The sequence below is a fragment of the Echiichthys vipera genome, assembly GCF_963691815.1.
Source record: "Echiichthys vipera genome assembly, chromosome: 1".
In the NCBI taxonomy this organism is placed as follows: domain Eukaryota; kingdom Metazoa; phylum Chordata; class Actinopteri; order Perciformes; family Trachinidae; genus Echiichthys; species Echiichthys vipera.
Genome location: NC_139826.1, coordinates 12030366 through 12043695, shown reverse-complemented (window position 1 = coordinate 12043695; position 13330 = coordinate 12030366). Strand labels below are relative to the sequence as shown.

Below are 13330 nucleotides of genomic sequence, written 5' to 3'. Positions count from 1 at the left end.
AAAACAGCATCAACTTGTTTCTTTTTCATTTCTTCATACTTCACATTATATATAGCTGCTTACTATGATGTTTGCATGTGCATTTAAACCATAAAACCACTAGCAGAACACCAGAGGAGCGTCAGTGTCTGTTGACATCAGTTCTATAACCTGTGGCTGTGATAAGACAATGTTAACTTCATACTGTATTTCAAATTGACGCCTTTAATGACTGGTAAATTAACAATTCCTGCAGCTCCTTTCATGTTAATTCATTCTCAACACTGGATGTCTTTACATTGAAAATATACGGAGAGAGAGAGTCTGTTTTGATTTTTATTGTTGTCCTTTTTTTAACCTCATGATTAGTTCATAAATCATTGCACAATAGGAAGATGAAAACGGAGGAATAATTCAGAAAGGCCCTGAAAGATCTGATGTCTGTGTCTGTGTTTCTCTCTATAAAAAGGATTCCCTGGTCTCTCTTTGACGAGTCAGAAGCTTATGAACACTTTTCACAGTCTGTGTTTAGCACTTAAATTTGGAGGTGGTTTCTAGAAATGATCAAATTAAAGGCTCCACGTGGGCCAGTTTCCTTTCCATATTTCTGGCTGTGTGTACTGTATCGCTACAGTCCTTTGGGAATCGGTCCTGTCATGCTTTCAGTCCTACAACAAATAGCGGAAATGGAATCTTACAGAAACGCTCCACTTCAGGAAAGAGTGAGTGAGATTAGCACGGAGGAGAAACTACTCTTGTTCAGTTTGAAACAGACGTGGTGACATTTCAAGGTGACAGACAACATGGGTTGATAAGAGGTTGTTTTTACTGACTTTTAATGACCTGCTTAAAAAAGATTAAAGGGTCTCTCTGTCAAAGTTGATCTACTGTTACAGAGTACTGTACATCCTCTGAAAACACTCGTGTAATGTGGCTTTTGAGAAAATTATAAGTGACATCTGGGCTCAAGCTTGAATATATATTTTGAGCAGGAAGCAAGCATAAAGTAGGAAAGATATGTGCTCAGTGCGATTTCACTCTACTTCATGCTAATGTGAAACAGGAGGTCCCAATGCACCTGAGCTTTACAAGCAGAAGCGTAACTTTGAAACGTCAGACAGAGAAACAGATCTCGTGAAATTTACCAAGAATTCTTGATCCTAAATCATATCAGCAAGCATAGGACACAGGCGGACAAGAAACTCTGGATCTTGCTGGAGAGGTTTTACTGGTCCGGCCCACTTGAGATCAAATTGGGCAGTACCTGCCCAATGGACATAAATTAGTTTGACACCCCTCTATTAGGCATTTAACTCAATATTCTGTAAACTGTTGACTGAATATCACACATTGTACAATTCTACTGGATACAGATGTGTTCTGATCTTAAGAAATGCGTCGACCTGGATTCATCTTCAAGACAGGACACGGGAGGCAATGACTGTTTATTCTGGGTTTGAGGATTGTGCAATATCCTGCGGAATTATTTGGAAAAACCATCTGGATCTATTGGGGAAGTTGCCGCTGATTTTGCATGACCTGGTATAAATAGTTGTCCCCTTTGGCAACAAACTGAAGTTTTCACATTTTCAAACAAGAGATCTGCCGCATTTCTTGGCACCAGGGGACGAGCAGCCAACGTGCTAAAAGTGAGTGCAGTGAGGCAGACAACCCTGCTTTGAAAAGGTTCAATCATACTGTAATTTGGTGTTAGCTGACGTTTGTGGATGGTTATTTTGTAATCATTCCAGACCAAAAATACAAAAAACATACCTGTGTTCAAAGAAAAACACAAGGGTCTTCTTTGGTGGGGTTTTAAATATGATCCAGAAAAGACAATTGCAGAGATAGATCAGTTCAGATGGATTTCACAGCCACTAGAAGTCAAAGTAAAACTTTCACAAGTTAATTTAAATTCAGTTTATGGTGTTTTCCTGTTGTTTTCACTTATTTCTCAACAAAATGAATAGGTAAAGTAATTTGACTCGTCAAAGTTGTAATTTCCTGTCATTCCTTTGGAAATAATGATGACTGAAGACTTGTGGTTTTTCGTGGTAATAAGGCGTGTCTGACTGTTCTATTCGTCATTCTTCACTCTGCTCAGTAATGCTGATGCTTCTCTTTTACTTCATGTTATTTCGCCAAGATTTGATAAAGTGTACCATCTTAAATTAAATTATTTGCACATGTATTTCTTCCTCTGTTTGTAGAAGAAAATCAAAATGTCCTGAGGTCAGGAAAACATTTCAATGTTGACAGAGGCGCCTGTGCACAAAATATGTGTTTTTAGTTTAACCGTCAGAATGTCTCCATTTCTTAAAGCCGCAACTGTTTTGGTCAACTTGAGCAAACTTAGAATCTGCACAACATCGTCTAAATAAATGTGTGTTCAGTTTTATAAACCCATCTTTATACAATAATCCTCAATAATGGATAACTAGAGCTGTATACAGTTGACAGGTGACTTTTGTACACACACACACACACACACACACACACACGCGCACACACACACACACACACACACACACACACACACACACGCACACACACACACACACACACACACACACACACACACACACACACACACTAAAGAACAACACTGAATAAACAGATAAACAGGGACTAGCTGCTAGAGGAGGCCTTTATTCAGAGCCATTATGCAGGTATAAAGTTCACAGATTAGACAAGACTCTTTCTTATCTCAAGGACATTTTACAATTCAATGTTTTGCATTTTCCGCTGTTTTCCCCACCCAGGAAATCAACCATTAACTTTGGGCTCAATCTTACAAGGCAGGCCATAAATAGCAATCACTTTCCTCCTCCTGTCTTCTTTTTCTCTGGTGGAGACATGGGGAAAGGACTCTTCATCAGCAAAGCTGTGGCAGTGACCTGTGTGGTCGCAGCCATCGGTGCTGTTGCCACCATCATAGCCCTGTCTGTGGTTTACGCTCAGGAGAAGTCAAAAAATGAAGTGACTCCTTCATCCACTGCCAGCCCCAATACCAGCCCTCCTTCCTCTACTACACCCTCCACCCTGAAGGAGCCCTGGCAGAAGTATAGACTTCCAGACACCCTCGCTCCTGTGTCCTACAATGTAACCCTTTGGCCACGACTGGTGCCCAACGCAGACAACCTGTACATCTTTACTGGAATCTCCACGGTGGTCTTCAGATGTGTGAAGGAGACCGACCTCATCCTCATACACTCCAACAAACTCAATCTCACCAGCTTCGAGGGACACCATGCCCAGCTGAAGGGCCTCAACGGAGCTACTACGCCTGGCCTGAAAGAAACCTGGCTGGAGATTCCCACCCAGTACCTGGTGATCCAGCTCAAGAGCCCACTGAAGGCCGACAGCACGTATGAGCTCCTCACCGAGTTTGTCGGAGAGCTGGCCGATGACCTGGGAGGATTCTACAGGAGTGAATATGATGAAGATGGGGTGAAAAAGTATGATGTTCTTTTGAATCTGAATTTGAGTTTCGGTAAATATTTTAGTTCAGTTTTGAGAATTATGTCATAGAGGATTTAAACGAAGTGTTAATATACTGTAGGTCTATGTAGAGATGTTATTTGACCACATATCTTTAAATCAGACCTTCACTTTAAAGACTAGTTCAGCATTTTGGGAAATGCACTTATTCACTTTCTTTGAGATTGACAAACAGGGGGAAACGAGTGCCTGCATTTGTACAAAGTTATGAAAATCTGCCTACCAGCACCTCTAAAGCTAATGAATGAACACATTATATCTTGTGTGTTCAATCTTTACAAAATTACATTTCACCTGTTTGCAGTCTTCATGCTAAGCTAAGCTAAACTAGCTGGCTGTACAGACATGAGAGTGGTACCAATCTAATGATTTACCTCTCGGCAAGAAAGCAAGTATGTGTAGATCACGAAATGTTGCATACCTTTTAATAAGAATAAAGATAAATACATTAGCGAAGCTCTGTTTCTATTTGAATTTAAAGTTAAAAAAACAAACAAGGGATCATTTCTTTACCAGTTTATTAGTCGCAATGTCAGTCATTTATTGATTTTAGATGAACTTGACCTACAAAGGTTTGCATTACAAAATAGAAAAATAAAATAAAATAAAATTCTCATAGTATTTAAAAAAAAAATTTAAACAAATCTCAAATCCAAATCTTAATTTTGGAGTGTTATACTAGCCGCTCTGTGTATGATTTGAAATATTGTCACTTTGCTGACTTCTAGTGGTTGTATCAAAGACTGTGGAAGACAGCAATGCAAACTCAGCTTCTGCTGCTGGTGATATTTCTGAAGCGTTTTTTTGCAGAATCATTTCATTAATCTTCTGTTGTGTTCTATCTTTAGTTTCAGCCTCCTTGTCCAGCTCTGCCCCCCTGGGCCACTCAGGGCTCCCTTCTTAACAGCGCCCCTGTTTCTAGCAGCTGTACTGCTGATACAGTATAGGCATATTTCTTTCTATTTATTTAAAAAACCTACCAGCAAATGACAACAATGAGCAAGCCTCAATAGAAAAAAATCAATTCAACCACATGGCATGCTGACTTCTGTGGACATATCTGAGTGGAAAAACACTTGCTGTCCTCTTGCAATAGTTTCTAGTAAGGTTAAAAATTAGTCCACACCCTTTTTCCATGGGTTGCTGAAACATATCCTTGAAATTCCCATAAGAATGAGGAAGAAGTGAAAAAGACACATTTAGAGATAGTGAGTACACCAAAAACAAAAACAACCACTTAATTACAGAACACGTCAGAAGACATTGAACAAGGCTTTTAAGTATGGGAGTATCTTAATGTGGAAGGTTCCTTTAACATTTGATGTGGATGTTAATTATGCGTTTTCACATCTGCTATTGTCAGAATTGTGGCCACGACTCAAATGCAGCCAACAGATGCCAGGAAAGCCTTCCCCTGCTTCGATGAGCCCGCTATGAAAGCAGTCTTCCACATGACTCTCATTCACCCCCATGAGACTGTGGCTCTGTCCAACGCCATGAACTACGGCAAGTTCTTCTTTTTTTAATGTCCAGGCAAACATTTTACATGTACACAAGTGAAGTACACCTTACCTCAATTACATTATGATATGTCCTACAGCAAACGTATATATCTACAATATTCATACAATGAGCATATTATTACTCGTTTCTTCATTTGTTATTAATCTGCTGCTGTCTTTCCCTCCACACAGAACCTTTAAACGTCACCATGGAAGGACAAGATTTAATCCAGACACGTTTTGGACCAACAGAGATCATGTCAACCTACTTGTTGGCTTTTGTCGTGTGTGATTTTACATTCATTTCCACAAACCCGAATGCAGATGTTTTGGTAATTATTTACTTCTATATACTATACTTCTATTGTTATGTTATGCACTCACTCTGACTCTTTGCATAAAACGTATAACAAACTATAACATATATATTAATTCATCAGCTTTGAAAAACATAATTCACCTCAATACCAATTCTAAAATACTTTTAATATCTGCGCTTGTCACAATACAGTCCACTGTTGCTTCTACAGCTTGAATGAGGCCCAATAATGTAAAGGGGAACACCTAAACTGTTTGGTGGCTCGATCAAACAAAGTATCTTTGGGCAAGACACTGAACCCCAAATTACTCCCGAGGGCTGTGCAATCGGTGTGAATGTGCCTCTGCCATCAGTGTATGAAGTTCTGGGTGATTGGGTGAATGTGGAAAGTAGTGTAAAAGCTCCTTGAGTGGTCAGAAGACTAGAAAGGCGCTGTATTAGTACAAGTCCAGTCGAATTTTAGCGCTCTCGTTTTTGAATTTGAGAGAGGGTTGCTCCTGTTTTCTTATGTTTGGACTGTCTCAGACCATAGGGTTAACATGTATGAATTTTGAAAATAGTCATTGTTCCCCTTTGAGATCATCTGACTCGAGGCCCACAAGAACTAATTTTTACGTATGCATGTATTTGCACAATGTATCTGCACTGAACGCTGATGCATGGTGTGAAATTACAACACCAGAGCATATTAAGGTAAATTTCTGCAATGACAGCAGTTTTGAGGAGGTATTTTTTATGTTAATTTAAGAAAATGCATTTGACAAACACCACCACACCACACACCAGATGTTGGCTCGTCTGTCGTTTGCGACTCTTCCCTGCTGGTCACTGTGGTTCTATGCTGCCCTCTGCTGGACTCCAAGCTTAGCGTAGGCCTCTGGTCTAATATTTTTTGGGTCCAGTTAATAAAGTACTGTTTGTGTCCAGATCAGGATCTGGGCTCGCAGGAAAGCTATAGAGGAGGGCCAGGGAGACTATGCCCTGAATAAGACTGGGCCTATACTGACGTTCTTTGAAAAGTACTACAACTCTCCCTACCCCCTGAACAAATCAGGTAGGACACACACACACACACACACACACACACACACACACACACACACACACACACACACACACACACACACACACACACACACACACACACACACACACACACACACACACACACACACACACATATAACAGTATGTGTAGATTGTGTTTAAACAGTAGCTGCATACATTAGTTTTTGTTTTAGAATAGAATCATATAGAATAGAAATACTTTATTGATCCAAAACTGGGAAATTGCAGTAGCCGAACAAGCAGCTGGCAGTGAAAGAATTACCTGCATTGACTCCAAGCGGTTTTTTTTTTAGACCAGATCGCACTTCCTGACTTCAGTGCTGGCGCCATGGAGAACTGGGGCCTGATCACCTACAGAGAAACTGCCCTCTTATATAACCCCAAGGCTTCATCCAATGGAGACAAGGAGTGGGTGGCAACAGTCATCTCGCATGAGCTTGCTCATATGGTAGGAGGACATTCATTGGTGCACTGCCAATTATTTATTTGGTAGTAATTGCGTTTTGCTTTGAAATGTGTTTAAAAACCTGCCAATAAAATGAAGCTCTGTCCTCTCAGTGGTTTGGGAACTTGGTGACCACGCGGTGGTGGAATGACTTGTGGCTCAACGAGGGGTTTGCCACCTACGTCTCTTATCTTGGAGCCAACTTTGCTGAACCCAAGTGGAATATGGTGAGTTTTAGTCTCTTGTAGAATTGCATCCAAGCTGAGAATTTACCCGCTGAATATCCTGAATAGACCTCTTTTTAAATTAACCAAGTCCAGAAAAGGTGGATATCAATTTACCATGTAGGGCTGGGAGATATGAATGATATGGGTCATATGATTTATCATCTTTCAGTGGAATCGCATCGTGATGAAATCATTAATTGAGATATCATCTGAGTTGATCATAACAAGCATGCTACTCAAATTTCTCGGAAAATCAAATGTGAACAGTTATTATTAAATTAGAATTAAATTCACACAGGACTATATTAAAACATGGCTATTTATTTATTGAGTTAACAAAAAACATACTATATCGTGATATATATCATTATCAACACATGAAATAAATGTCTATCAGGATAGAGAATTTTGGCCATATCGCAAAAAAATGCAAAAGTACAAATATTTCTCTGTATTTTCCAGAAAGATTTAATAGTTCTGAATGAGATCGTTGGTGTGATGGGTGTGGATGCCCTGGCATCCTCCCACCCCCTGTCATCCAAAGAGGAGGACATCATGAAGCCAGAGCAGATCAGTGAGCTGTTTGACTCCATCACGTACAGCAAGGTGCGGTATAATTCAGGGTAATCCCAACTGCCTTATGGTTCTCTTCAAGCCCCACTAGACAAGATGCTGACCTCCACTAAACAAAAAAGAACGAGTTTTCTTTTTTCCCTGGGTGACCCAAACCAACAACTCCAGACATAACATAATTAAAGTACTTATGAATCAGGCATCCCCATTAACAGAATACTGTAACTGTGTCCCCCAGTGACGCTGCTGATATCCTCCTGTGTGTCATTACAGGGAGCTGCTGTCCTCAGGATGCTCTCAGAGTTTATCACCGAGGATGTCTTTTCCAATGGACTCCATGTGAGTTCAGCGGATTTTGTTTTGTATTTTATGAATGTTTTTTGACCACACCTACATTATTTTGTTCACAACAAAAACACTAGAGTTTAACAAATGGGTATTATGTATCTGCAGACATACTTAGAGGAGTTCAAGTATAAGAACACAGTCTACAAAGACCTCTGGAAGCACCTGCAAATGGTAAGATAGCACCATCATCACAACTGCTTACTTTCCACAAAACAGCTTCTTACTAAGAAAATGCCTTCAAAACCTTGGTTCAACGTCTGTGCAGTATCTATTAGTAGTAGTCCGATTTTTTTGACCACTTGAGGGCAGCGCAACAAGCTGTAAACACAAAAGAGTCAAACAGTTGCCTACTAAATCTCCAGCAGCAGACAAACGTTAGCATTCAGTTGGAGTTGTGTTTCTGCACAGACACAAATTACAATTTTCACTCTCCTATTAACTCTGATTTTTGGTTTCCACCAACTCCTGAGAAAAATATATTGCTGCTCCACAGTGTTCACCATCCTAGTGGCTAATGTGTTTTCTCCACGCTGGGCAGGTAACATCAGTCTACAGGGAGTTCACATTTCACTAACGTGTTATGTGAGTGTTTTCACTCGTTTTTTTATGTAAAAATATTGATTTAGTGATATATATGTCTTTTGAGACACATTAACGCATGGTTCCTCAAAATTTAAAGTTGAAGTAATACAACTAGAACTTGCTCTTTCCACTTGGTGCTACACCCTGTTCTTGTGGTAGCTAATGTTAGCTAATGTTAGCAAAAACTGTAACTGACATTACCAGTCATTTTCATGTACACTTAAGCATTTAGCACTTATCATGGAACTTTGAAGAGACACGGAAATACATAAAAACAAAATTATTTCATCTGCAAGGAGCAACAAAGATTCATAATATTACTAATATTTGAATATTCATTTATCAGGCAGTGAATAAAGCAGGCATTGTGCTGCCCGACTCTATAGAGGTTATCATGAACCGGTGGATCCTACAAATGGGGTTCCCAGTGGTCACCATCAACACCCAGACTGGAAAAATCACCCAGAAACACTTCTTATTGGACCCAGGCTCTGTAGTGGACAGACCCTCAGTGTACAAGTAGGGAATGTTCGAAATGTTTCATATGAATATGCTGAATAGACTGTATGTGGTCATATTGCAACCATGTCATAAGAAACTCACCTGCTTTCCATTTATACTCTGTGTTTATTCATATGTATGGCTGGATGGATGCGGCTCTAGTTATGAGTGGTATGTCCCCATTACATGGATTAAGACAGGTGAAGCTGAACAGCAGTACTGGCTTCTTAACAAAGAAGGTGAGATTTATTTCAGGTGTACATTCAGAGCATTGCAAGGGTGATGAACATATTATAAAAACATCCTTTTTTCATCTCCATCCAAACAGATACAAACACAAACATGACTCTTGGTGCTAATGAGTGGCTCGTCGCCAACATAAATATGAGGGGCTTCTACAGGGTCAACTACGACTCTGAAAACTGGGAGCGTCTCCTCGCCAAACTGAGCTCCCAACATCAGGTACAACATCTCCCAATGGAAATATCTACCTCTGTATTGTTTCTAAATTACTATCCAAGCCCCCAATAACAGTTCTTTTTTCATTTTTCAGGATATTCCAGTGATCAACCGAGCTCAAATAATCGATGATGCTTTTAACCTCGCAAGGTGAGGCCATATTTAGTTTTTTTTACAAAGCATCATTGTCATATATGGAAAGAGAGAGCTGACCAATTGTATCTGTCGTATTCAGGGCAAAGATGGTGAACACAACTCTGGCACTGAGCACTACCAAGTTCCTGTACAAAGAAGTCGAATACATGCCCTGGGAGACCGCCAACCACAACTTGAACTACTTCTTCCTGATGTTTGACCGCAGTGAAGTGTATGGGCCCATGCAGGTAAGTGTTGAATGGTCAATTTAGCCACAATAAATGAATTCCAATGCTGATCCCCAAAGAACAGCAGAGTAAGGATATTTATGACGGTATGCAGATTGACTGAATCATATACAATGCAAATTAAATGCAAGTATTTAATTAATCATTTCTGGCTGCCACATTTGTCGAACAGAAATGCAAATTAACAAAACGTGTACATCTTTATCCCTTAGGCTTACCTGAAGAAACAGGTCACCCCTCTGTTTAACCACTTCAAAACGATTACTTACAACTGGACAAAGATCCCAGAAAATCACACAGACCAGTAAGGATGTTACCATGCCGTCTGTTTGAAACCATGTCTTTTACACTCTTTAGAATGCATGTGTGTTATAGTAACACTCACCGTTGCAGGATATGGTTGATATACCAGCCTCCTCACTGGTTTAATCATCAGACGACTGGACAAGTGTTTGGATGATAACTTTCTTTGACAATTCCATTGCACTGAGACTGAGTAACCCATGTCCCCATGAATAATGCAATGTAGATTAGATGAAGCGTTAATTATCCCCACAGGGAAACTAGATTATGTGTCTATCTATCCTCTCTCATAAAACTCTTCCCCTCACATAACCTTCTCCACACTGTAACCTATCTCTTTAATACATTCACACCAATTTACTCTCATCTTGATAGAAACATTCTCCAGTATGTCATTAAATCAGTTAATATTCACTTCTTCACTTACATTCTCACTCTTGGAAAACTTCACTGCACTTCTACTGAAAGGTCGCACTATCAGCTGTGGTTTTCACTTGATGTCGTTATGTGAAAGACATTGTTCACCTCGTCGTAGAAGTCAACACTTAGAGTTTCAATGGACTCCTTCATTAGTGTGAACATTCCATGAGGTACCAACTGCAGGCGTCACGCCTGGGGACCCCAAGTCTGAGAACTAATGTGAAGAGATTAGAGTCTCCATATGTAAGATGCGTCATTTCATTTTCTGCCTCAGAAGTATAATAGCATATGGGCTACCACTTTTATGGTTCCTTTTTCTTTAGAATGAGTAGGTAACAATACCTTCTGTGTCAAAAATCTACAATTAGTGAAATAAAATCCAAGAAAGCTACACAAAGAGTGAAATATTCAGGTATTACTGGATGGCTATTACTTTATTTTTGCAGAATAGTACTGTCTTAAGAGGTTAAATAACGCTCTAAAGTTACCTCCAGATATCTGAATGAAAATGAGTTTTATGGGTTCTCATAAGTCTCCCCTTTCCAGACATACCCACTTTGTGCTAAGCAGTTTGTCTCATGCATTACAAAGTGTTATTTTCGTTTACCCCTCAATTCTCAAGTGATAGAAAATGGTTAAATTTAGTACCAAACTTGTTCACTAAATCTGAATAGGCGCCTAACAAAACACAATGTTTATTACAGATTAATGACTTGAAAAACTGGGCTGCATCTCAAATTAACATTCAGGTTCCCAACTTTCAAATGAGGTATAGCTTCAATGTGGTATTCTGCTATCCCCCCTAAATATCTTATGTACTTCCCTAAAAAATACATTTTCAAATCTGGTAAAGTAAAAAAACACTAGTAAACGAAGTGAACCATATCGCTAATTGGAATCCTATACTCTTCCCCCACCTTGTCCAGGTACAACCAGGTGAATGCAATCTCTATGGCCTGCAATACTGGAGTGGAAGGCTGTAAGGAGCTGACCACTGGCTGGTTCAGAGAGTGGATGAAAAATCCAGCTATCAACAAGTATGTTCTCACGCCATGCTCTCCTTTCACATTGACTCTAAGTATTACAGTTTCCTTGTTAAATGCAGCAGTTTCTTTATTTCATTCAATATTTATTCTTGTCTTCCTCTTGACCTCTTACTGCTGTCTTGGCTTTTAACTCTTGGTCATCTTTATCAATTGTTCCAGCATTAGCCCCAACTTGAAGGAAACAGTGTACTGCAATGCAATTGCATCAGGAGGAGTGGAGGAGTGGGACTTTGCCTGGTCCATGTACAAGAACGCCACCATTGCCTCGGAGGCTGATAAACTCATGTCTGCTCTGGCCTGCACCAAACAGCCCTGGCTGCTTAACAGGTCAGTAGTACTCACATCATGCTGAATAAAGTTTGTTCTCTCATTGCTCTTCTTCATGTCATTTTGCACTCTGCAGCATTCTGAGTGCACAAAGAATAAAAAGATGTCCTCTGTTATGGATTTAGTTTGTTTAAAACATTATGACTTACCTGTCCTAGCAGGGTTTCAATGGTCCTACTTCAACACTGTTGCAGCAGAAAACACATTAGGGTTCTGTCCTCACTGTGGGCGTGTTTCAGGTACCTGGAGTATTGTCTGGATCCAAAGAAGATCCGTAAGCAGGATGCCACCTCCACCATTGCTTCCATTGCTAGCAACCCCATCGGTCAATCTTTAGCATGGGACTTTGTCAGAGCCAATTGGGACCATATATTCAATGAGTGAGTATATGCCATCAAACGGTGCTGTCACATTAAACTCTGCTAATGTTTCTATGTAAGCAAAACATGTTAAAGTGACTGGTGTTGTCCATCACTTTGGCCCAGAGAGCATTATCTAATGTCTGTAATAGTTTGGTTTGTGACCAAATTCCAAAACTAATGCCTATCCCATCAACCTCTACTCTTCTGCTAATGAGCAAATGTTAACATGCTAAACCAAGATGGTGAACATGATCAACAGAATATATGTGCTAAACATCAGCACATTAGCATTGTCATTGTAAACATTTTAGCATGCTGACATAAGCATTTAGCTCAGAGCACAAATTTCCCCAAATGTCCAACCAAACAGCTTTAGTAACAGCCTATAGTTGTTTGCAGAATGATGAAAATATTGTTTTTGCCTCTTCTTCAGGTATGGTGGTGGATCGATTTCCTTTGGAGGAATAATTAACGGAGTGACCAAACGCTTCTCCTCCGAGTTTGAGTACAAGCAGGTACAGTTTCTCTAATATTTGTGCTTGTTTTCTCTAAGACTTTATACTGTATATCTCATCATTACCAAAAATACATTACTTCAACACACAAGTAATAGATAGATAGTGATATTCATACCTGTTAATGCTGACATACCTTTTAGTCTTCTACTCTACATGCAGAATTGAATCCCATTAACCCCCCCCCCCCTTCCTCTCCAGTTGCTCCAGTTCAAAGAAGACGTTGCAGAGCAGCTCGGCTCGGCCACCACAGCTCTTGAACAGGCGCTGGAGAGAACCAAGGCCAACATGAACTGGGTGGCCTTGAACAAAGAACAGGTGCTTGGATGGTTCACCAGTGAATCTTCTTCTCCAGTTTAACTCTTTCCACAGTTTTCAGATGTAGATTGTTTTACTGACTTTGACTTCAGCTGGAACCACATGTGTTATTAGAAATGTTCTGAATGTGATGGAGCTTTTTTAAATGTAAAG

At 39.9% G+C, this 13330-nt stretch overlaps 1 protein-coding gene across 1 annotated transcript; it reads left to right on the top strand.

Moving 5' to 3' along the window:
- Positions 1–2835: 2835 nt before the first annotated feature.
- LOC310945593 (aminopeptidase Ey-like) lies at positions 2836–13330 on the top strand (the record flags this gene model as incomplete). The annotated part of the gene is made up of 20 exons (XM_083911733.1): positions 2836–3437; positions 4844–4986; positions 5175–5314; positions 6229–6355; positions 6662–6816; positions 6927–7040; positions 7503–7646; positions 7887–7952; positions 8067–8132; positions 8890–9062; positions 9207–9283; positions 9373–9506; positions 9598–9653; positions 9739–9886; positions 10099–10190; positions 11536–11646; positions 11815–11982; positions 12222–12362; positions 12778–12859; positions 13061–13330. The coding sequence occupies 20 exons, from the start codon at positions 2836–2838 to the stop codon at positions 13217–13219; spliced, it is 2898 nt and encodes a 965-aa protein (XP_083767859.1). The 3' UTR covers positions 13220–13330.